General features: G+C 49.9%; 1 protein-coding gene across 1 annotated transcript in view; it reads left to right on the top strand.

The window, feature by feature from the left end:
- The window catches only part of PLPP3 (phospholipid phosphatase 3), an 82,790-nt gene extending 62,011 nt beyond the window's left edge, over positions 1-20,779 (top strand). Inside the window, exons 5-6 of the mRNA XM_045802242.2 lie at positions 5,401-5,577; positions 18,857-20,779. Coding sequence (XP_045658198.1) covers positions 5,401-5,577; positions 18,857-18,982 — 303 coding nt within the window. The 3' untranslated portion in view covers positions 18,983-20,779. The remainder of the gene's footprint in view (positions 1-5,400; positions 5,578-18,856) is intronic.
- Positions 20,780-23,843: the final 3,064 nt, after the last annotated feature.

Below are 23,843 nucleotides of genomic sequence, written 5' to 3'. Positions count from 1 at the left end.
AAAGTGAATAGTCTCAGAACAGGTGGATGAGGTCTCCGACTCTGGTGGACTGAGCCACGGCGCCCCGAGGGGAGAGCTGCTAACTCCACTCTGAGGGGCACTGACTGCACGGTTCACAGGCTCTGCTTAGCTTAGAATCAGGGCAGAGATTCTAATACTCTCACTCTTAGAAAAGCTACACAGTTGCAATTTAGACAGTGGCCTTAATGAAAGTATGTGACAGGTGAATTCCAGGAGCACACGCTTCCAGGTATCCCCTATAGGCTGTCCTTTAGCCCACGACAGCCTGTAGTCTCCACATTGCTTTTCTCCTCAGACAGAAGTCCAGTACAAAGACCAGTACTTTGTGTGCAGAGTACTAAGTCCCTCGAAGGAGGCCAGGTTCTGTGATTAGAGCTCGGACACATCAGTGTAAATCATGGCTCTCTGTTACCCTGAGCAAGTGACATGGCCTTTGGGCCTTGATCTCTTCATCTCTAAAATGGGCACAGTGGTGTCTATCCAATAGGATGATTGTGATCATTGCAGGTAAGGTCATGTAAAGCACCTGGAACAGTGTCTGGAACAGTGCTCAACAAACTGGTAGTTTCTTTTTCTCCCCTTGATCGTGACAGAAAACAAGAGCCTATTCCCTCCTGAAGGAGGAGAAAAGTTCACTAAAAATTCTTCTTTTGTCCTGAAAGCAGTTGAATAACTTCCCAGAGAGAAATTCTAGTTCTGCACCATGTAGACAAGTCACCAGGCGCATGGACCAGAGCCAAGCGTGAGCTGCAGCGGAGATGAGAGAAGGGAGAAAGTTTCTCCCTATGGGTGTCAGTGATCTGGACAGACTTCCAGGAAGAGAGCAGGCAGGGACATAAGGAAGGACAAAAGCCTCCTTTTCACTCTGAGCAGAGCAGTCCCAAGAGCGATGGAAATGAAGTGAGAGGACAGTACAGACCTGTTTCACCAGTATGCAAATCATGTAATGAAACACAAATGACTTTGCAAGAACCCAGTGTGACTCACCCCCCACATCTGACTCTGCTGGTTTAGACCAGAGGAGCCCACGAGTTCAGACAGACCTCTCTAAAGAGGTTTTGTTGGAATTCCACAGGACCCCAGTTTTGAAGCTAGGACCACGAAGGAGGAGAGAACTCCATTTATGGAGTGAGTTCGGTGTGCTGGGGACTTCCACATACATCATTTTGGGGATGGGGGTTCGTGGGCAGGACCTACAGCTTTCTGTTGTAATCTTCCTGCCTACAGTCAGCCGTTTTATTTTAGCAATTGGAAGAAAAATCTTAGTAAAGGAACGAGATTTGATTTTTAATTTTAACATTCTTTTTTTTCAGCGAGGAACTTTATTCATGTTTGCATCTTTCACAATTTTGAGCAGAATAGATGCTCACGACAGGTGTTTGTTTTTTAAATGAACAAATCTCATTGTGTAAGAGAAAGCAGGACTTGAGAGAAGCAGAGTGACGGGTTTAGGGCCCTACAGGTGACATGGAGCAGAGAAAAGAGTCAAATTTAGTTTTGCTCTGATTGCAAATCAGACCCTTTTCTGCAGGGTCACACTGATGCTTAGAAGTGGATTCTGCCAGCCCAGAGACCTTCAGGCAGATGGGGAAGTAAGATAAGTCAGGACCTCAGGGCTGTTGACCTCTGTGAGAGGTCAAGGGGATTCAGCCTTTCTGGTTTTGTCCAGCTCTGCTTACCTCTTTCCTAACCACCCTTTTGCAGGGTGCTTACGACTTTCCTGAAGCCCCCCGCAGAAATTCTGAGTCTGGGCAAGTCTCCCTACTATTTGGTTCTGGACAAGGCCTCGGTATCACCGTGGTGAGGAGTGTGACTTCCTCCCGTGGAATGGGAATAAATGCAGCTCCTGCCTCTCATCCTGTCCCCAGGCTCAGGTTTCCAAGGGAGCAGTGTGCTCCAGAAAGTTCTCTCTGGCCACAGTGAGGTCCAAGTCCCTGGTATGGAGATCCTCACGAGAACTGGGGTATAAACCAGCAAAAGCCAATCCATTTAGCAGTAGGATTGGTGGGGCGCGGAAGGGCTTATTAGATCCTTTGGTCAACCTCAAAGCCTGTTGCGACCAGCTTCTCAAATCAATGTGGAAGGTCATTGTGCAATCTTTCGCTTTAGTCAACTGCTTGTTTTGGTGAAATCAGCCACAGTCATTGAGTAAGTCTCATTCACCAAGGCAAAGGGTGACACAGATTTCTGAAGAATGCCTTGAGTGCCCAGTCCTGTGTGTCTCATTTGACCCTGGCAACCCAGAGAGGGAGATGCTCTTTTACCTGTTTCCCAGATGAGAAGTTGAGGGACCGCCCACTTAGGAAGTGATGGAGCTAGGGCTGCTTCACCCCCAAACTCACGCTACTCTTGCTGCTGTGCTTCCCCCTGAAGCCCCAGCTGCAGACGCCAAGGTCAGTCCTGAGACCTCAAGGTCTGAGTCGATGTGTTCGTTCCTGAGGGAGAGCGAAAAACAAGCTTCAGAGTGCTGCTGGCCATTCCACATCTGACTGCTTCCCCAAGGCATTCTTTTCCCGTGGCCCCTGCTCCTTTCTCATTCATAAGCACTCCCTTCCTGGAGCTCTTCTGATGACTGGTCTCTTCCTCTCTCTCCTCAAGTTCCTCTCGTGTATTTATTTTTTTTTTTTTCTTTTCTTCAGCTCCAGGCTTAAGTATCTGAGTCAGTGGAAGGGGAGATGTGTGCCATGTCCGGTTGGGAAACCCACCCTTCCTCTGCCCCACCCTGATTTCCAAGGCCCATGACCTAAACTCTGCACGGAGGGGCGGGGAGGAGTTGGAGGATTTTAAAGGAGCGTTTTCTAAGGATCTGCGGATTATTTTATTTGTGAGAAAACCTAAGGCTCGGTGAGATTTTTCTGATGAACACCTGGTGTTCTTTCTGTCCCTGCCCCGGCCCTTGTCCACTGCCAAAATGCTGGAAGATGGCCGGATCATGGTGGGCACAATGCAAACGGACTGGTGTTTTTGCCCCAAGACTTGTGTCAAGTGGGAGCTACGCCAGTGTCACCCCCATGCCCACTCCTAGAAGGAAAGGATCTTTCGATTCACGATTACAGAATCCATTGCTGGCTCATTTCTGTGCAAACGAGGGGGTAGCCTTTGACCTACAGGTTATTTTTGATGGTACTGAGGGCCTTGCTTAAAATAATTTAATTTTTCACCATTTCCTTACAGTCACATTTCCCAATTGCGATTCGATAGACAGATACTCTGTAAATGTCAGTAAGTATTGTCAGTAATGAAAGTAAGGATTTCCTATAGAGCATTTACCATCTTTGCTTAAAAGACCCTTAGTATGCCACGGAGTATGGTTTGAGAAAGACTGACCTACTAAGTAAAAGCCAAGTTCCTTAGTTTGATATCCACACCCTTCCTGAACTGCCCCCCTTTGCCTCTGTAGCCCTGTGGCTCATCGGTCCTCCCACCCCCACCCTGAAGAGCTGTACTGAAAGCCGTGAGGTTCTCCGGAACTCTGGCTTCTAAGCCATTGCTCTGCCTGGAATATGCATCGCTGTCCCCTCTACTCCTAGCAAATGCAGATTGATCTTTAGGACTCAAGTCAAGTACCCCTCCCCCTTAGTAACTGACCTTGGTTCCCCAACTTTCTTCATAATTCCTAGGAAACCTGTAAGTGCCCTTGCTTGTGTTTATGGATTCCCCCAACGAATGAATGGTCTATAGGGCAGGAATTACAGCTTCCCATTTCTGTGTCCTTAGCACCTGCTGGAGTGCCTGGCTTATTTATTTGTTGGTTTGTGCTCTGGCTAGTTGTACAGTTTGGGCCTTTTAGTTTGTTTTTAGCATGATTTCTTTCAAGTCTTTTTCTCCAGATCTTTTTAGGATGTCCCTACAAATCGGATGGGATTTACGTTATCAACCTGATGAGCTTATAAGTTGAGTGTCTATACATAAAAATTCTAGCTGTCTGTTCAACTTGTCCTGTATGTCCCTTACTTCCTAAAGGGTCCTATGTAGTTCTTGGTCAGCTAATTACTGTTTGTAGAATCACCTGGGCTGCTGTGACGATTTTACCTCTTCTTCTAGGTTGTTCACTGGTTATGTTTCACATACGAGAGACTGTTGATCTTTATCGCTTGTTAACAGCCACCATCCGTGCATTCTTTATTATTATTTTTCATTTGTTATTCTTAGATTGCCCAAGAATGCATTCATAATGATTATAAAGTTGTCTGCTGTTGTGGAGGCCTGGGTTTTTGAAATCGCCTTCCAGGTAGTTGAGGAGTCAGTGCTAGGCCATCTTCCCCCACCGGCAGGAGTGGCTCCGGAAACTTCCACTCATCTCTGTCCTCAGGATCAGCCACCGGCTTGCTCCTTCCTGTCCGCCAGAAGGAAGGTGTCCCTGTGTTTCAGGAAGGGCTGAGTCCCGCCTCTGCCGCTCTCCCAGGTCTATCTTCGGGCCATCGGCTCCCCCCCCCCCGAGCGCTCCCCCTTTCTGCTGGTCTCCCCCAGTGCCTGGCTTTGATTTGTTGTCGGAAGTCCCCCTGGACCAGTTGCCTTTTCCCCCTCATTTCCCAAGTTCCCACAGGAACCTGGGAAGTAGGTTGTGCCCAGAGGTTAGAACGGAAACTGCAGCTAGATAACTCTGAGGGACAATGCTCCGCTGACGTCATTTCAACTTCTTTGCTTCGGCCAGAGGAGGTGGTTTTTTTCTCCATTTTTCTTCAGGTTACTCTTCTACTCCACCCAGCCCGGTGTCTGTCAGCCTCTGTGTGAAAGCTCTCCGGCATTGTCTGGTTGCTTTATGGGTTTCCTTATAGTCGAGCTCCAAAGTCCATAGTTGGGAGTGGTGACTTGGAAACGTGATCTTCGGGAGAGGTGCTTTCTGTTGAAGCAGAAACATCCCCTTGTGACTATCACGAGAACCTCTCCTAGCAATCCTGCATTTGTCCAAGACGGTCCTAAGCGGCAAGTAGTGTGGGGACTGCGCTGCCCGATCTCCAGGGAAACACACAAATGCAGTGCATGGATTGTCACTGATTGCAGAGAAGAAGCCTTACTCCGCTGTTACTACGCTTTCATTCGTTTCAGTCATGAAGAAGATAAAAGGGAACGCACGTTTATGAAGTGTCTAGAATGTGCCAAGCAGCGGGCTCTGAGGCATTCCTCGGCTCTTCTCATTTTTCTTTTTTCTTTTCTTTTTCTTTTTTTTTTTCCTTTTTTTTTTTTTTTTTTTTTTTTTTTAGTATGGGAACTAAGGCTCCAGGTTTAAGGAGCTGACTTGAGGTCATATCCAGGTTGAATGTTCTTTGTACACCATGCCCCCGAAAGTCCAGATGGTTCCATTTAGTGGAAACGGTGTGGGTGTTGACCTGTAGTCTAATGCACTTAATGTGTGTTCCTTTTCTCCCCTCTCTCCAGCTGTACCTGCAGGCCCGCTTCACTTGGAGAGGGGCCCGCCTGCTCCGGCCCCTCCTGCAGTTCACCCTGATCATGATGGCCTTTTACACGGGACTGTCGCGTGTGTCCGACCACAAGCACCATCCCGGTGATGTGCTGGCGGGATTTGCTCAAGGAGCCCTGGTGGCCTGCTGCATAGTGAGTAGTAGCATGTCATCCTCGGTCCGCAAGCAAAGCCCCGACGGCTTGCTTGTTCCGTGTTTCCAGCTCAGCGACCAAAGCTAGCGAGCTCTCCATCCTTTTCTCTGCCCGGGGTATCCAGAGTCCCCCCACCCCAGGACCCCTTCAGTAAAAGGATAGTATTTTCTGTTTTCCTTCCAGCCTGTGAGTTTTCCTTCAGCAGAATCTCTTACGTCCTCTTCTCTCTAACCGTGGAAGTTTTGGGCTCATGAAACATTGCAGCCAGAGGAGATCTTAGATGCTGTCCACCTTGGTCACTTGACTGATGAGGACATTTAGGATTTGAGAGGGGAAGGAACTTGCCCCAGGTCACATGTCAAGTGACTAGTGGTGTTCCTGACTCATTTGGTGCTCACATGCTTCTTGGGAAACATCTACCCTTCCCACTGTGACCTTTAGGGTGACTTGGTCAGGCTCTAAACTTGGTGTTGGCTGGAGAAGAGGGAGTTGGGTCAAGGCTAATAAGCCTTCCCCTGGCTAGCTCGAAGGGCCTTGTCCATCAAGAGAAGGGCCTAGAGAATGGCCTTGGGAGGGGCCGGGTTCCCATTTGCCCCAGGTGACCGGGTTACTCTCTCCTCACACTTCATCCCTGACTCTCAGTGAGTGCGGCATAAGGCATCCCACCTCCCTGAGCCTCCGTCTCAAGAATCTCTGTTTTTCTTGCCTGCTTAAAGTTTTGAGGGGCTTATGCAGCAAGCGCGAGGCACACCTGCTCTGATCCTGTGCCTTCCTGGGCCTCACTCAGGGGCGCTCACTCCAGGCCCGCGGGATCCCAGAGCACAGTCACGGCTGGGTGTTTAGGCACCACGTAGATGGGGTGTGTTGTGCGTATAATCCTTGCCCCACCGACTGTAGGACTCATGAACAATCCAGAGATCTGGACGAGCCCTCGGCCTTTCCTCCTTTCTAAGCCTGGCTGCGGCCCCGTGTCTCCCGACGGTGGCCTCTCGCACTCTCCTCTGACGGCGTGCTTCGCCCTGTGCTGACGTTGCTGATGTGTGTCTCTCTTGAGACTGTAAAGTTCCCCGAGGATGGGGACCGTAGGCGACGTACGTGTTGCTCTCCCTGTCTCACCAGTGCCTCTCAAGGCATCTGGCTCAGAATAAATGTGGTTTTTAACCAACTAACAACGAGAATCAGTGGGTGGCTGTCTTCCTTGAGAACACTACAAGGGCCATTCTCTTGAAGGTAGAGGCGTGAGTAAGGCAGGGCCCTTGCTGCCAGGGAAACGCCAGTCCAGTTGCTCGCAGCGCCGGCCAGCACGGGACTTAGAACGTGGCTCGGGGCCGTGACCGAGAGGCCCCCAGCGCACCTCGTTGCAGGTGAGGGCCGAATGCGGGGTGCGGTGGGAGGGGAGGGGCGGGGGGCCAGGGCCATCGGAGAGGGCACGACGGAGAAAGTCGCATCTGAGCTGCTTGCCAAGGGGCTGCCTGTTTCGATGGTTGTATTCATGACTTTCTTCTTTTTTTCCCAGTCAAGGCCAGAGGGGAGAGAAATTGTGAGAGCAAATCGTTAATGAGAGCAGCTGTCACTGGCCCTTTAACGTGAAGTGACAGCAGGGGTCTGGTGTTTGCAGGGAGGGGTCACCCTTGGCTGACTGTGCCCTTCTGAGCCGTGCTCTCGGCAGGCAGATGGCCTGCTGCTGTGTTTCCTTCTCTGTGCTGCCTTAGTTAGGGTCTCCTGCACCCCCGATTTAAAAAGGTGCTGGGGTGCTTCGTTGCTGTCCTCTTGCATAGCCTAGAGCACTCTCCGTGTGCGGTGAGACGGTGCCCGGGAGGGCAGGGTTTATTTCCAAGACGGACGTGAGGGGTCTGGCTTCTATCCTCTTCGGCTCTGGCTGACTGTAGCGCGGGGTAGGAGTTCGGGACTAGCGTTTGTAAAGCCCCGACTCGGTGCTGGCACCATTCTAGATCCTTTACCCACTGGCTCCTTTTAGACACATGCAGCCATTTTGGAGATGAGGTAACTGAGACTCCAGAGAGACCAGCCAAGTCATCCAAGGTCAGAACTGGTCAACGGCTGCTCCCACATGCCTCCTGACTCCAGAGCTTTGCCCTGTGCACGGGGCAAGGAAGGGTGTTGCTGGAGGTGAGGCCAGCCAGAGTTGACCCGAGGCAGAACAGCATAGAAGGCTGCTTAAGGAGCATCATTTAAGGGTGTCACAGGGCCTTTCCCCACCCTTTGGGTTGATCTGGTCATTGCTTTGAGTTTATTTATTTATTTTTTAAAAAGATTTTATTTATTAATTTGACAGAGAGAGAGACGGAGAGCACAAGCAGGGGGAGTGGCAGAGGGAGAGGGAAAAGCAAGCTCCCTGCTGAGGAGGGAGCCCAGTGTGGGACTCAATACCAGGACCCTGAGATCATGACCTGAGCCGAAGGCAGATGCTTAACCCACTGAGCCACCCAGGCGCCCCCATTGCCTTTCAATTTAAAAACCTGTTTGACGGAGTAAAGACGGTTTGGAAAAGGATGATAAATATCTTTCCATCTTTTGCCTACTTAGCTGTAAACACATGAGGGCAGGGGTATGATCTTATTTACGATTTTTCTCCAAATGCCTAACACCCAGTCTGGTACTCATGATACTCAGGAGCTCGTGGTCCTGATAGGTTTGGCATCACAACACAGAGCCGTCCACGTCACGGATGCCATCAGAGAGGCCAGGGCAAGACGCTGTGGCTAGTCAGCCCAAGAGCTCAAGAGTGCTCAGCTTGGAGGAGAAAAGGCAGTGGGTGATTGGCCATTACAAGAGCTGTCATCCTGGCCTTGAGTGTGAGGAAGACATGCAGAGCTCAACCCTGGCCCGAGCCAGAGATAGGTCTGGGCAACCCGCCATCTGAGCGCCCTGTAGTCCCTGGGGGAGGGGACAGGTGGCGAGCCACGGCCCCACAGGTAGAGCTTTGCAGCATGGCATTCGTGGCCTAGGCCAAAGCCCGTGGCCTCTGCTCTGTTTGGGTCTCGTAGCAGAAACTCCCACTCAAGAACCAAGGCTGGCTGTCCCAGCGAATCCCAGGAAAGCCAGCACTCCTCTCTGAATGTGGCTGTATTGAAAGGATCTTGAAACACAGAGCACAGGGGCGTCTCGTGGGGGTGTGAGGAGGACCCGGAGGAGGCAGCACAGAATGGTACGAGGCCACTCCCGGGTGCCAGGAACCCCAAAATCCATTTCACCCTCTGCCTGATTACCTGAGCCAGGCTTCACTGGACCCCCCACCACCTTAACAGAGAACTAACACTTGCGAACATGTATTGCGAGCTCCCTGTGCCAGCCGTGATGATGAGCACCTTTCACAGAGCATCCTCAGTCCCCTTAAAATCCTGTCCTACCCTGTACCCATGGTTGTTCTCTAAAGAGACGAGGAGGGGACGCAAAGGATGGAGTACCACAGAGAGAAGGTAGGGAAGCCAGGGTTGTCCGCAGGTGGTCGACAGCCAGCACTGTGAGACCCAAGGGCCTGGTCTCCTCCTCTCCACTCCCCTCACCTCCAGGCACACCAGACTTCTCAACATTTCCCACTGCCTGAGCTCCTGTCTTAGATGCCGGTCCCCCTTTGATGGAGCATGGCTCTGGTTTCACCCCATCGCTGGTAGAACCTTCTGTGTTTCCCGTGTTGCTGCTGCAGCAAATTGCCTCAAACCTAATGGCTTTAAAACAACAAATTTACTTTCCTGCAGTTCCTGAGTTCGGCGTTACAAAATAGGTGTCAGTGGGCTTGGATCAAGGCGTTGGCGGGCTGCGTTCCTTCTGGAGACTCGGGGGGGGGGGGGGTTTGCTTCCTTGACTTCCCCAGCTTCTGCAGGCTGCCTGCATTCTTTAGCCAATGGCCCCGTCCTGCCTCTTCAGATCTTTCTTCCATTTTCTCTGGTCTCTGCTTCCATCACCATCTTCTGAGATTCTGACTCTGCCTCCCTCTGCGGAGGGCTCTGGGGGGTCATCGGGTCAGCCGGTTAATCCAGGACAATCTGCCCCTCTTGAGGTCTTTAACTTCATCATATCTGCAGTCTATTTGGCCATGGAAGGTGACATATTAGCAGGTCCTGGGGATTGGGACACAGACATGTTCAGGGGACCATTGTTCATCTGCCACACCTTCCCCTCCCTCTTCCCTGAAGACAGAATTGTTTGGCTTTCCCCTCCTGCTTCCACGGCCCTTTGTGTGGTTTTCCTGCCGTGGCCTTCTGCCTGGTTTTATTGTGGTTCTGCTCAAATGTCTGTCTCCCCAGCTAAACGGCCAGGGTCTCAATAGCAAACCCATGGCTTCACGTTCTTGTTGTTCGTCCTCAGGCTTGGTGTGGCGGTTGACACGGTAGGTGCTTAATTAGCCTTGGTTAAAGAGTGAGTGATGAATGAGCTTGTGACCTCAGGCCAGACACTTCCCCTCTGAGCCTAGTTTCCTCATCCGGTGAGCCGATGTTGCAGGCCCCGGAGCTCTGTGACCTTCTCCCACAGAAGTTCAAAGGCATAGCTGCCTTTGTAGTAATTAAGCTCGACCTGCCTTCTCAGATGGCACCGTCTCCCTGCAGTGTCCGTGAAGGTGGCCTCTATTTGGGGATGGGGACTTGTCTCTAAGTGGGAACAGTGCCTCACTCTTGAATGTTGGCTGAGTCACTGCAGAGCCTTGGGCAACAGGCCACGACAGCTTAGCACTTTCACCCAGGTCTGTGGAGAGTAAGTCCTGTCCCAGCAAGCAGATGTGTCTAGACAAAAACCACGTGCCAAGCAGGAGCAGATTCAGTTTCCTCCGCCCACTGCTCACTCGTGGAACCCTTTCCAGAAAGGGAAGATGATGGCACTCATCACAAACAGAAAGCCTGTGTGGCGTCATGGACTGAACAGAAACATGGGTACGTGGGGTGGGATTGGCCTGCACACTGACGTCCATCTTCATACATGTGAATGGTAGAGAGACCCAGAGGCACACGGACAGACCAGGTAGCGTCCAGACTTGTAGACGGCCATCCTCTCTCTCTCTCTCTCTCTCTCTCTCTCTCAGCAGCACTGAGAACCACAGACATGCACCGGCAGACAAGCCAATGCAAACACAGGCACATACTGACCCTCACAGCCCCCCTCCTGCCCATCTACACACACGCACACACGCACACACACAGTTGTCCCTACCAACACAGGAGCTCTACAGCTGGGCTTACCAGACCCACCCCTGGAGTAACCCAGGGACTCAGACGAGGCAACAAACATCAGTTCATTTCCTGTCTGGTGACAACTTGCCTATCTGGTCACCTCCTCCCTGACCCTCTCGCAGATGGCAAATTATGGGGCCCTGGGAGGGGTCAGGGCAGGGCCAGGCCGCCATTGCTGTGGGTTCGGCAGAGGAAGCAGCTGCTCTTGGATGTCATAAACACACAGCAGAGTCTTTCCTGGTTTTCCTCTTCCCTGGGGGTGTAGCTCGGCTAGCGGTTACTCTTTTGTGTGCTGCTGTCTTCCTCCAGGATGTAGGGAAGGGCGAGGGTGTTCTTTGTCTCTGCCCCAGTGAGGTGACCTTGAGAGAAGAGACAGGCAAGAACAGGACTGTGAAGAAGAGCTTGGTGGCGACACCCCTCAAGAGGAAACGGGTGCAGAGAGGGTGTGACACACCCAAGGACACAGTGGCAGAGTTGGGACCAGATCCCAGTGCTCTTAATTCTATCTCACCGGACTAAGACCGTGAACTCCAAATGTGCTTGGTCTGTGTTAGGAATCTGTGGGGTCTCCTTCTCTAATGGAAGATTCCATCTATTCCCATTAGATTTATCCTTGTGCCTGAGCACGGGGAAATGGATGAAATGACCTTGCAAATGTCTTCTGGCCCAGCGGAAGTCTAGCTCCTTGCCCAGTAGGCCCTGGGGCTGACCTTGCCTCCTCAGGGCCCCCACTTTCCTGTGGGTAGGGGTGCCAGACTGTGGTTATGGGAGAGAGAAGGAAGCAAAGGTGAGGTGGAGGCAGACTTTGGCCCCAACAGATGATGACTGTATCCTCCAGTCTCGGCAGCGTCCTTCTCAGATGTCCTTTCTCATTGCCCTGCTGAGACAATTGGGATGAATGATGAGGCAGAAGACTCTAAAAGGGGCGTCTCACTAGCCATCCGCTCATTAGGCATGTTGTGCATGTCACTTCCTCTCAGGCACCTTTCCCCGTCGTGTGATGTGGGGATGACAGTACGTCCCACAGTCTTTGGTTTGAGGATTCATTGAATAAATGTGCTCAGACTCGGCACGTGCAGCACAGATGGAATGTGTGTCACGGGGATGTACTACGTTTTGTCTTAAAGGTTTGGAGCTAAGAAGAGTGGGTCCTTAAAGAGCTCTCGTGCGGGAGCTTCCCCAGACTTGACCATGATCCGTGATAAGGAAACCATTTTCCATCATAACCCAATAGAGGCACCCACACGTCACTGAAACATTTCACCCGATAAGACTTAGCTTCCCTGTGTGTGTTACATCCTACTATTTGTTATTCAACCTTTAAACATGCCAGTAGTGACCACCAGTCAATGGACTTTGTAACTTACTAATGACTTGTGACATGCAGTTTGAAAAACACTGATCGAATGGGGACCATGGGGGCACAAGAGAGGAGATACGTCTTCCTGAGGGTGTTAGAAGGCTAGAGAGAATTCCTTGGGGAGATGGAACCTTGACGAGGGGACATTTTTATGAGCTACAAAAGAGAAGGAAAGGCATTTCACACAGAAGGAATGTTGCAGAGACACAGGGATGGATGAGAACAGTGAGAATACAGTGTGCCTTCTGATCCTAGAAAACTTTAAAAGGTAGAGCTTCTGGAAGTGGGGGCCCCTGCCTCTTTCCAGCCCCTGTTTTCCCTTTGTATGGTGTTCGTGAACCCCATCTCCTGCTGGATCGAGCACCCCACTATCAGAGCTGTCAGCCAGGAGCTCCCCCTTCCCAGAAACCCTCCTTCATCATAACCTAGAAGTGCCTTCCCAGAAGGTCCCCTGGGCAACCACAGATCTCTCTTCTCCAGAATGGCTCCCACTCTCTCTCCTCTGCTGCTCAGAGCCCTCCTTGTTTTTGTGAGACTAACCTCGTTCACAACCCTCAGTAGCAGGGATGGCCATGAACCATGGTAACTAAGATAGCATTTGAATGGCCCTGTATGGGTAGGAAGTGTTTTCATATAAGTTCTTCCGTGGAAGCCTGACAGTAAAGTGAATTTTTAAATAATGTTTGTACCCAAGTACAGGGCAGATCCATCATCTGAAGTCACAAACCTCTTCACTTTGGATAAATTCTAGCCCCGACAAGAGTGTGACTTGGCCTGGGTGACACAGCAGTTGCAGTTTGGGGACCAGATCCTGCTGTCTGACTCCGAGCGTGACATTCTTTCCACCCCGTCAAGTTCCCTCGCAGATAGACCAGGAAATTATTCAACAGAGACGCTGGCAAGTTCCCAGTGCCAAAAGCCACTGGAGGCCTTTTTTTGAGGTCAAGAAGTGATGATTGCAATTGTGTCAGTCTGATTTGGTCAAAAGACAGGGCTGCCAAGGATGGCTTTTCTTTAGACGTACACTGAGGGCATGAGGGTGAGCCAGGTCCCGAGGCTGTCTCCTGCAAAGAAAATGATTCCTTTAATCTAAGAGATTGTTTATTATGGGAGAGCGGGATGCCAAAAGGAAATCCAGGGGCCAAGGCATGGGGATGTCTGCAAAAAGAGCAGGAGAGGGGCACCGGGCTGGCTCAGTCGGTGGAGCATGCGACTCTTGATCTCGGGGCTGTAGGTTTGAGCCCCATGTTGGGTGTAGAGATTACTTAAAAATTAAAAAAAAAAAAAAAAAAAAGGAGCAGCACATGGTCTCTATCCTCACATGGGGTGGATTCGAATTTATTGGGGGCTATAGTTGCTGGGCTCTGAGTAGTTCATGAGCTTGAGTAGGTCATAGTCTAAGTGGAAATATGGTGTAGCATTATGCCTGAAAGCCTATGTCTAGGGCTAAGATGGAAGGTCATTGAAAGCTGTGTGGGTAGCAAAGAGAAAATACGGGCAGCATGGGGAAGGTATCACGAAATCCAGTGTACAGATAAAAGAGCGGCTCTCAAAGCAATTCCAAGATGTGTAAGACATTCAGCCATTAAGTAGCAGATGTAGGATTTGAGCCCATCTGTTCATCTATACAGTGTCCACTGATGGTTCTCCTCACTTGAGTCTGCATAGCAGACACCTGTAAGGGTCGTTGAATGCAGACTTCAGGCCCCGCTTCCGGTAGGTCTCGGGCGATTCCCCAGCTGGTTCTGAAATAGATGATCTGAGGATGACACTCTGAGAAATACCAGAACGGACAACTTGCTGTTTTCTTCTGGTTAGAAGATTCCAACATTCTTCTCTTTTTGTATTTATCCATATTTATCCGCCCTGTGCTGGCATCTAAGCTCGGGGGGGGGGGGGGCTTATGAAAATCTCAGTGTATAAGGACGTGATTCCTCTTTTCAAGGCGTTCACTTACACATTCTCAGAAGTCGACACACTCCAGGACTCCAGAAACATGTAAAGAACAATTTTGCCGTCATGATCTACCCTTTACAACATGACCCGCAGAATTTGCTGAGTTGGCCGTTTGCAGCAGTGGGAGTGGAAACCTGGTGACGGGCCAGAATGCTGGTTCCTGGACGGCTTGGTTCTCGGTGCACTCCAGCCAGGCAGCACCCCAGCGGCGCTGGACGGTGTGGGCTCCAGGGGACTGGCGCCTCTGGAACTCGTGAGTGCCGGCGACAGGACATCAGAGACATCTTCCTTTTTGATTGTGCTGACTCATTCCCCAAAATAGCCTCAGCAATTACAGGACTTTGAGATCTGATTCTATCTTTCTTGTGGAAAACTCCCACCTGCAGATGGTCTTCCTGTCTGGCTTGACTTCTACCGGTTGGCTTATATTCTGAATCATTCTTTCCCCCCTTTTCCTTTTCCTTTTTTCTAGCTCCTTCTCTGTTTCTTGCCTTCCCACAAAGGGGCAAGGGGAAGAGAAGTGACTTTGTACAGGTAGGCACTGGACACACAAGCCAGTGGCAGTGGCTCATATCTTAACCTCTTACGAGGCCCCAGGCATGTTGTCATCCTTGTGCTTTTGTTACAACACATCCTTAGAGTAATGCTCGGAGGTGTGTCCTGTGTCCTCAGTTAGGTATTTTACTGAAAACAGCAAAGCTTGGATTTGAAAACAAGTCTGACTTGCTGTAGTGGGCTGAGCTGGTTGCCAGTACACAATGGCCCAATAGAGATAGTCGCCATTTGCAAGGAGACTCCCTGTAGGCCTCTTACCTCCTCGTAACCATGAATGGGACTCCTCGGCCTGGAACTGCCTTGTTTGCATGTAGTCTTGCTCGCGGTTGAAGGACTCTGCCGTCCTGAGGGCTTGGGTCCCATCAGGCCATCTTGCACTCCCAGGTCACAGAAGAGCCTGCCTTTCTGACTCAGGAGAAGGTCAGAACCAATTCCCCAAGATACTACAGGAGGGACCCCAAATATTAGAAGGCAGAGGAAAGCAGAGCTAGAATGTTCTTCCCCTAGCGTGGTTGCCCAGACCTTAAGAGTTTTGATGGGGACAGGTGCAAAGATTTCTGGAGTTAAACGTGGAACTGGAAAGGAAAGCATCACCTCTCCTGCACACATAACCACCCCCACACGCACACAGCACCTCTGTCAACCGCAGTCCGTTTGCAGCGGTTCAGACATCCGTGTCTTCTTCGCCGGTATTACAACCAAGCCGCGGGCCCGTCCTCCCCTGCATGCTGCAGGTCCTACCTGGCGCCCTGGCCTTCAGGTTCTAAGCTCCCTTTTTGACTCCTTCTGCTTCTGAGATACTGTCTTCTCAATATGCTGCTTCCCTGCGACAGCCTTGACCGTGACTCCTGAGGCCCACGAGGATAAGGTCCGATTCCTTAAGGTGTCCTCGGAGGCTTCTCGAGATCTGGCTCTCTCCTCTCCAGCCTTACTGACCACTTGGCAGTAGCCAGACTGAGCTTCCTTCCTTCGGCTCCTGAAGGTGCGGTCTTCTCTCACTCCTGTGCTCTGCCTAGAACGACATTCCTGGCCTTTCCCACCTGGCTAACTCCTACTTACCCTTATTGAGCTCAGCTCAAATATACCTCCTTTGGGGGAAGCCTTCTAAAGCCCCCTCCCATCCCCTTCGGTCTGCATTAGATGCCACGTTCTCTGGGCTGCTTCAACACCCTGACTTCCCTCTATCCTGATCCTTAACACTGCATTGTAAGCTGTCTGTTTACCAGGATCTCCCCCTCATTGCCCTGTGAACTTTTGGAGGGCAAAGACCCTTAAGTGTATTTATCTTTAAAATCTCGGCGTGGCACAGAGCAGATGTTCAGCGTGAAAAAGCAGTTTATAAAATGCAAGGAATCGGAGAAATAGAATTGAAGGCACATGCTTCGGGCAGTGCAAACGGGAACTGTTCTCGCGGCTTGGGGTCTAGATTTCTGGCTTGCCGACGCTGCTGTTTATAAGCCACCGTGCTCTTTCCTACGCAGAGATCTGTGGCAGCGGGGCTGCGGGCTGGGAGCCGCTCCCTGGACCTCAGAGAGCTACCTCACTTGTATAGACCCTTCCCCGCCTGGGCCTCTGGGTTTTCTTTTTGGGTGGAGATCACCTTCTGCAGGAAATGGAGCTGCTCCGAGCAAAGTTTTCACTTCTGCTAGTCCTTTTTGTGTTCTGCTGTTCAAGCGTTAGAAAGACTGAGCCCTGTTTGAGTCCTGACGGGATCGGGTTTCCTGATCCCAAAAAAGCGTTTGTGTGAGCTCAAGCCACGCCAAAAGCGAAATGCGGCTTCGAGGGCGATTCTGCTGGACCTGAGTCAGCTTTCATCCTGCCGCCGGCCGCGCACACGCAGGGTAGGAGCGCGCGGTTCCCCTCAAGTCGGGGGATTTGCCTGTGCCGATAAGATCGAAGGCTAGGGTGCTTGCTTCCGGTAGAGAGGAGTTTAGAAACTCAACAACAAACACTTACTGAGCCCCTGGTGTGGGCAAGGCTCGGTGCTAAGTGTTGTGGGTGATGTAGGATCACTAGGGCCCGGATTCCATCCTCAAGAGGCCTCCCATCTAGGAAGAAACGCTGACAAGCAAGGTCTGGGACACATGAGGGGGGTGGCTTACTCTAGGTCCATTAGGTCATCACTTTGGGGCCCAGAGCATTACAGAAAGAAATGTTTTTTACTGAGTTATGTACCAGACGCAGGTTTAGGTCTCCTCAAGTACATTATTGCCTTGAACCTCCATATTATCCCTATCTTGCAGCTGGGAAACGGAAACCCTAATATGCAGTAGGTATGAGCTAAGAAAATTAAACTGGAATATAAGGCAGTAGATTAAGGTGGTGTCACAATCTTGAAGGGAAGATGTTTATTGAGGGCTGGGAGACCGAACTCTGCTGTATTTGTCTTCAGCAGGTGGGATGAAGCTGGGAGAAAGATCTCCGAGAAACGAGAGCAGTACGAGCCCTTATCTGGTGTGGCCAGCTGCTAGGCGGGAATAAGTGCCGCTGAGAGCCCGCCATGGGGGCGTTGATCGAAGCCTTCCTCCGAGACAAAGCTAAGGAGGAAGGGGAGGGTGGTTTCCAGGTAGAGGTGGGAGCACTGGCTCTGCACCTGTCAGAAAAGAGTTGAAAAGTTTAATTGTCTCCATGTTTAACTTTAATCACATTCGTTAGTATTTCCTTATCCTGGGAGCACTGGAAGGCTCTCCTCGAGGTGGGAGAGGCCCGGCACCTCCCAGCAGGGTTGGGTACAAATCTTTTCTTGCCTTGGCTCTCAGTTCTTTCACTGTTTATACCTCCTTGGAAAAGAAAGGGACAGAAACAGAAGGCTTAGTTTTTTCCTTTGGTGAACGGTGTGTTCAGTAGCACTTGGGCTGCAAATGTTTGAGTAGGTGATCTGTGGTATGGGTACAAAATGCAAAAGGTGTCATGGTTTTGTAGTGGCTGGTAAGTCTCTGTTTCCTGTTTGTCTTCTAGTCACCTCTTCTCCCAAGTAACCAGCAGCGCCAGTTTCTTACTGTGGTTTTTGTAGCACTTTTGTTGATTGTTGTATTTCTACAGAAAGGACATTTTGGAAATCGGTTCAGCAGGGGTTGCAAGTCCCTACTACGGCTGGGCCTTGGCTGGTCTGAGCCTTGGTGTTGGCGAAGTTTTATTAAATTAAGAACTTCACTTGCTAGCCTGTACCGTGTCCAGAATGAGGTCACAGTACCGTCATTATTAGTGAGTGCATGACCCGCGGCGGGACAGGGACTTTTCAACCCAGAAAGCTGCTAGACATAAGGAAATTGGAAAGTGTGTTCTAGTCTCCGTTCCGAATCCCAGCCATGTGTTCCCTATTAAAGGACATGACTGATAGCTGCCTCTTATGGTTTATACTCAATACAAACTCCTGTTGCAGAGTGGCTCGAGTGGATGTCTGGGTGTTTACTTTGCCATCTAATAGAAAGCACAAATTTTTCTTGCTCCGCCAACTCATCAAGTTCTTGAATCTGTCATCGTAAGCTAATCGAGACAGAAACTGTGAGTGAGCCATCCCCGTAGGCTTGCAGGCTGGGTGTTCAGTAAATGTTCCTCAGTGATTCTAAGACTGGGTGAGGTCTCGTGCTCACAAGGAGGAAGGACTTCGGGAAGGAGCGATAGGAGTTTTCATTGACCTCTCCTCCGGGTTAGTTGCTGACTCCCTCAGCAACAAAGCCCCGGCTTCTTCACCCCCATCAAATTGTTGAGCTCGCTGGGCTTCCAGGAAAACGTGGTCACAACTGCTTCCTTCTCCAGTCCTGCTGATAGGAATTCATGTTGGCTGATCTCGTGGTCACACCCTAGATTTCTTTATGAGGAAAGGGAAAGTATCGTGGATTAATGAGTGTGACTAATTACGACTTGCTTCCTTGTTTAGGAACTTCTTTTTCATCGCTATTCGTTTTCCTTGAGAAATAAAGGAAGTAGGGTTTTGGATATGGAGCACTGGACTGAGAGTCCAGAGAACTGAGTTCTACTCCTACCACAGCTGTGCAGCCTGGGGCATGTCACTGTCCTTCCCTGGGCTTTAGTTTCCCTATCTGTATAACACAATTTGGAATATTTATATACATGGTCTTTATATGATTCTTCCCTATTCAGAGATCTATGGTTTGGAGTCCCCTTTTCCCAAAGTCTGTGCTCCTATGACCTTCCCTTTGCCTGTGCCCAGACCCCGGAGGCCAGTTACTGATTTGGATGTCTCATTTTGTGCTTCTAGGTTTTCTTTGTGTCTGACCTCTTCAAGACCAAGACGACACTCTCCCTGCCTCCCCCTGCTCTCCGGAAGGAAATCCTTTCACCTGTGGACATTATTGACAGGAACAATCACCACAACATGGTGTAGGGGCCGCCCACCGCCTGAGCTGTTCTATACAGTGACTGCTGACAGCAAGTTCTTGCTGCTCTCCAATCTCATCAGACAGTAGAATGTAGGGAAAAACTTTTTGCCCAACCGATTTTAAAAAGGAAAAAAAAAAAGTCTTACTTTGTGGCCTTCCAAAATAGGTAGTGTTCACCTATGTGGAAACAACAGCAAACTAACACCAAGTGCCGAAATCCTGGATGTGCAATTGGTTTAAGTGTTCATGTTCTAGTGAACACGGGCTTGTTCTGGAACAAACACTAAAACGATTTGCGTAGAGTCTGCCAGTCACCCTTGTGACCCGAGGAAGCCCAGACCTGTGAGAAAAGCTCAAGTTCCCATTGTAGCACACAATGCCAGAAATAGCACTGAATCAAGAAAATAGCCATCGGGGGGCTCCTGTCTCGTGTCTCTCTGTCCACACCACTCTATTCTGTACTGTGACTTCGGTTCGGGATGTTAAATACAAGCCAAGAGCAGAGTTTCTAAGCCAGGTGATTCGATCCTGCAGCCAAGCTCCCAGTCCTGAGGCCTCAGCCCTCACTCCCCCGGCCCGCAGGCCAGCAACCACAACCCCTCACTTCAGTGATTAGGAGACTCTTTGTGGATGAGTGAATTTCACAAATAGGACAATTTCAGAAGAGATCGAGGGTGCTGGCCCTCATTTGTCTTCTTTTGCCACATAATGCTGTGATGGGGGAACGTCTGCTGCGGGATGTGGCTGTTGTGTTCACCCGTCACCCAGCACCTGCACACTCAGTAACAGTTAGCTAGCTTCGGTCACTGCTTTCTCCCTCGAGGCCCTTGCTGTGCGCCCATCAGGGCTTCCTGGGAGGGTCCCGACACCAGCAAAGGCGTGCGTTGCTGCCACCTGATGGAAAGCAGCCTTACGCACCAGAGACGTGGGAGCGAAGGGGCAAGAGTGAAAAACTCACCGACCTTTTGGCTACTCGAAGTCAGAATGAGCCAGAGTAGCAGACAGACAGCCTCACGCCCGCGAGGCTACGCTTCCGGATCTCGGAGCTGACGAGGGTCTCTGTGGGGGCCGCTCTTGCTAAGCTGTGTAAAGCACTCTTGTCTTGGGGTTGATCTCTAGGGCAGTTCTCGGTAGGTTCTGCTGGGCAGAACACATGGGTTAAATCTCCGTAGAGTTGTTCTCCTCTTCTATCCGTAAGTGTCCTTCCAAGCAAGGCCCCACTCTAGGCAGTAGACAGGGATCCTTTCTACTGAACCTTCGAGGAAAGGAGGAAGGAAGAAAGGCTTTCCGATCGCGGATGCAGACCTTTCAAAGGGCTAAATGTAACCACATGAATCAACCACATGCACATCCTTACTACAGAAGCCGTCCTTTCATTTCAACTCCTAGCAAGCTATGATTTTTATATATAAATATTATATAAATAATGTATAAAACATTAAAAGTTAACTATGTAAGATATTATTTCTGAAACAATTTTAGCTATATCCACTATGATTATAAACTGTGTCTCGACCTGTGTTATTTACATTAGCTGCTTAAAGAAGCATTGAGTTAATTTTTTTTTAATATCAACTAAGATATCGTAGTTCTGTGGTAGACAGTGTTTTACAATGAAAGAAATAACTACAACTAGAGAAAACTGTATAAAAACATTAAAGTGTCAGTATTTTTGTAAGGTTCCATTTTGTAAAGAGAATAATATTCAAAGACTTTTGTAGAATACAAAGTGAAAACTTGTATCTGCGAAACTATACTTGTATTAAATGTGCTTTTTAAATAAAAGCTCATAACACAACTAATGAAGGAGTTGGGATCCAAGAATGTTTGAGGGATGTGTTGTCTCGGCTGTGTGGCAGGAGGAAGGGGAACTGCGGGCGATCTGAGGTCTTTGAATGGGCCAGCCTCACCTCAGGGCACCTCTTCCCGATCCTTCCAGGGGGAAATATGGTGGCTGTTGGATAGCCATCGCTGTCTGAGCTGCCCTTTCATCTCTGAAAGCCTGTTTGCCCAGCGAGGCTCTGGCTCTGCTCTGTCTCAGGCCCTTCTAAAGAGCTTTTGTATTCTAAAGGGGTTTTGTCAAGGAGGGAGGAGCTGTGGGTCCCCCAAAGGCAGATAAGGAGCAGTGCTACAGATAAGGTGTGCTTGGGGAGCTCCCAAGGGAGCCCTTTATACATCAAAGGAAAGGAGGATGGAGGGCGCTCCAGGAAGAATGGCAGTTGGCCCTTGCTTTTCCTCCCTGTGTCGGCCCAGCCTGGGAGAAGTGGGGAAGCTGGAAATCGCACCTTCATCACGCACCCGTGTGCCAGGCACTTCTGCCTGTTTGTCATTTTTGACCCCGATGGCAGTTCTTATTTTGAGAAATGAGGAATACGAAGGAATGCAAAGATGAAACGACTTGTCTCAGATCCTGGAGGAGTCACTTGCTGGCTGGGGCTTGTATTCGTTTCCTATTGCTGCTGTGACAAGTTACCACAAACAAAGTGGCTTAAGACAGCACGGATTTATTTTTTTATTTTTATTTTTTTAAAGATTTTATTTATTTATTCGACAGAGATAGAGACAGCCAGCGAGAGAGGGAACACGAGCAGGAGGAGTGGGAGAGGAAGAAGCAGGCTCATAGCGGAGGAGCCTGATGTGGGGCTCGATCCCATAGCACCGGGATCACGCCCTGAGCCGAAGGCAGACGCTTAACCGCTGTGCCACCCAGGCGCCCCGACAGCACGGATTTATTATCTGACAGTATTGGAGGCTCTAGGGCAGAAGCTGTTTCCTGGTGTTTTCCAGCCTCTAGAGACCATCTGCATCCCCTTGGTCTGTGGCCTTCTTTCTCCATCGTCAAAGGCAACAGCGTTGAACCAGGTCCTGCTCATGCTGCCTCTGATTTTCTGTTTCTGCCACCTCTCCCGCATGTAGGCCCTGGTGATTATGTGGGGCCCACAGGGGTAATCGAGGATTCTCCACCTGTGTTAAGGTCAGCTGACTAGTACCCTTCATTCCATCTGCTCCTTAATTCCCCCGTGGCATGTTGGCATGGCAGACGCGTAGGCCCCAGGCATTAGAACACCGACATCTTGTGGGGAGGGAGAGTCATGCTACCTATCACAGTTCACCCTCCAGGCCCCAGAGTCACATCCAGCATGCGTCCAAAATACTTTCGCCGGATCCCAACATCCCACAAAGTTTCAACACATTACAGCATCAACTCAAATCCAAAATCTTATCTAAGTCTTAACTTCAGAGTCTCAGATCTCATCATTGAAACAAAATCATCTAAGTCAGGTAAGGGTGAGGTTCTGGGTTTAATCCATTCTGAGGCATAATTACCCTACATCTGTGAGCGGGTGAAACAAGTCAGCTGCTCCCAAAATTCAGTCATGGGACAGGCGTAGAATAACACAGACATTCTTGTTCAAAAGAGAAAATGGAAGGAAAAGAGGAGCCATGAGTAGCACACAATTTCAAAACCCAAGAAGGCAGACTTCATCAGACCATGGGAATAGGTCCATGCAGCTCATAGCTCGGGCTGCCCAGGTCAGTCTGCTTGTCACTCTAGACAAGCCGGCTCAGGCTCTGATGCTAGCTCAGCACTTTCTCAGCATTTTCCTGTAAGCAGAAATGTGCCATTGGGCCGCAGCATGCAGCTAGGGAGATCCTCAAGGTCAGAGTCCAAATTTTCCCTTCAAATCGAGGGGAACAAAGGTCCAGATAGACCAAATAACTTGCTGGGGGTGTGTGTGTATGAAGGGGACACACGGCCAGTTAGGGGAGGGACTGGGAGACCAAACCCCAAGTGTCCCCATACTGCTAATCCTCCAGTCTTCCCATAGTAACTTTCCAGTAGCACTTGACAGACTCAACTGGTCTTCAGAAGAAATAACCCTATTTCCTGGAGACTTAAGGAAAGACAGAGCCATGCCATAGTACGAGCAACTCTGGGATTCAGATCCAAACCATTGCAATTACTTGTCGACTAGTATTAATTACCTACTGTGTACTGAGCACTAGCAAACACATAAGGTAGGATAGTGGATAAAAAGAACAGGAGGATCTCAGTTTTAAGGAGTTTACAAGCTAGAGGAGAATGTATAAAATCAAATAATCATATTTATACGTAAGAACTAAGATATGTGAGTAGTTTTGTTTTTGTTTTTTAGAGAGAGAGTGAGGTGGGGGACAGAGGGAGGGGAAGAGAGAGCATCTTAAGCAGGCTACACGCCCAGCATGAAGCCCAACGCGGGGCTCAATCTCACACTTCCGAGATCATGACCTGAGCTGACATCAAGAGTTGGAGCCTCAAAGGACTGAGCCACCCATGCACCCCAAGATGAGTGAGTGTTATGAAGAAAGCAGAGGAAACTACAAGAGGTGTCAGCAGGAGGACCTGTCTATCTGAGGATTGGGAAGCTCCCCTGGGCCAAAACCTGTTTGCATCACTCCCCTGCCCCCCCAAAATGAATGAAGAGTCCTGCCAAATGCAGGTCTAGAAGAGATAAATGAGTAGTAAATAATGATGGTGATATGATAGAGGAAGGAGGGACCTGTATAAAGTGTTCTAGGAACATAAATAGAATGAATTAGAAAGACATTGAGGCCCTCCATGTGGACCCTCTTCCCACCTCATGTAAGCATCCCTTCTAGAATATCCAATCCTGAAAAAAAAATGCCAGCTTCTGTGAGAACCCTTCCAATGATGATAATCAGGCCTTTAACAGCCCTTTGCAAGTGTTCAAAAACACTAGAGTGCACACAATCACATTTGGATTCCCCACATCTCTTTTTCAATGAAGATGTGGAAGGAATGGCCCCAGAGATGATAGATGAATGTTAGTAACAGGGATGCCCTGGTAGTTTTATTTTGACACC

The sequence above is a fragment of the Ursus americanus genome, chromosome 12 (genome assembly GCF_024610735.1).
Source record: "Ursus americanus isolate L20-20 chromosome 12, mUrsAme1.1.p, whole genome shotgun sequence".
NCBI classification, from domain to species: domain Eukaryota; kingdom Metazoa; phylum Chordata; class Mammalia; order Carnivora; family Ursidae; genus Ursus; species Ursus americanus.
This window is presented reverse-complemented; position numbering and strand designations above follow the sequence as displayed.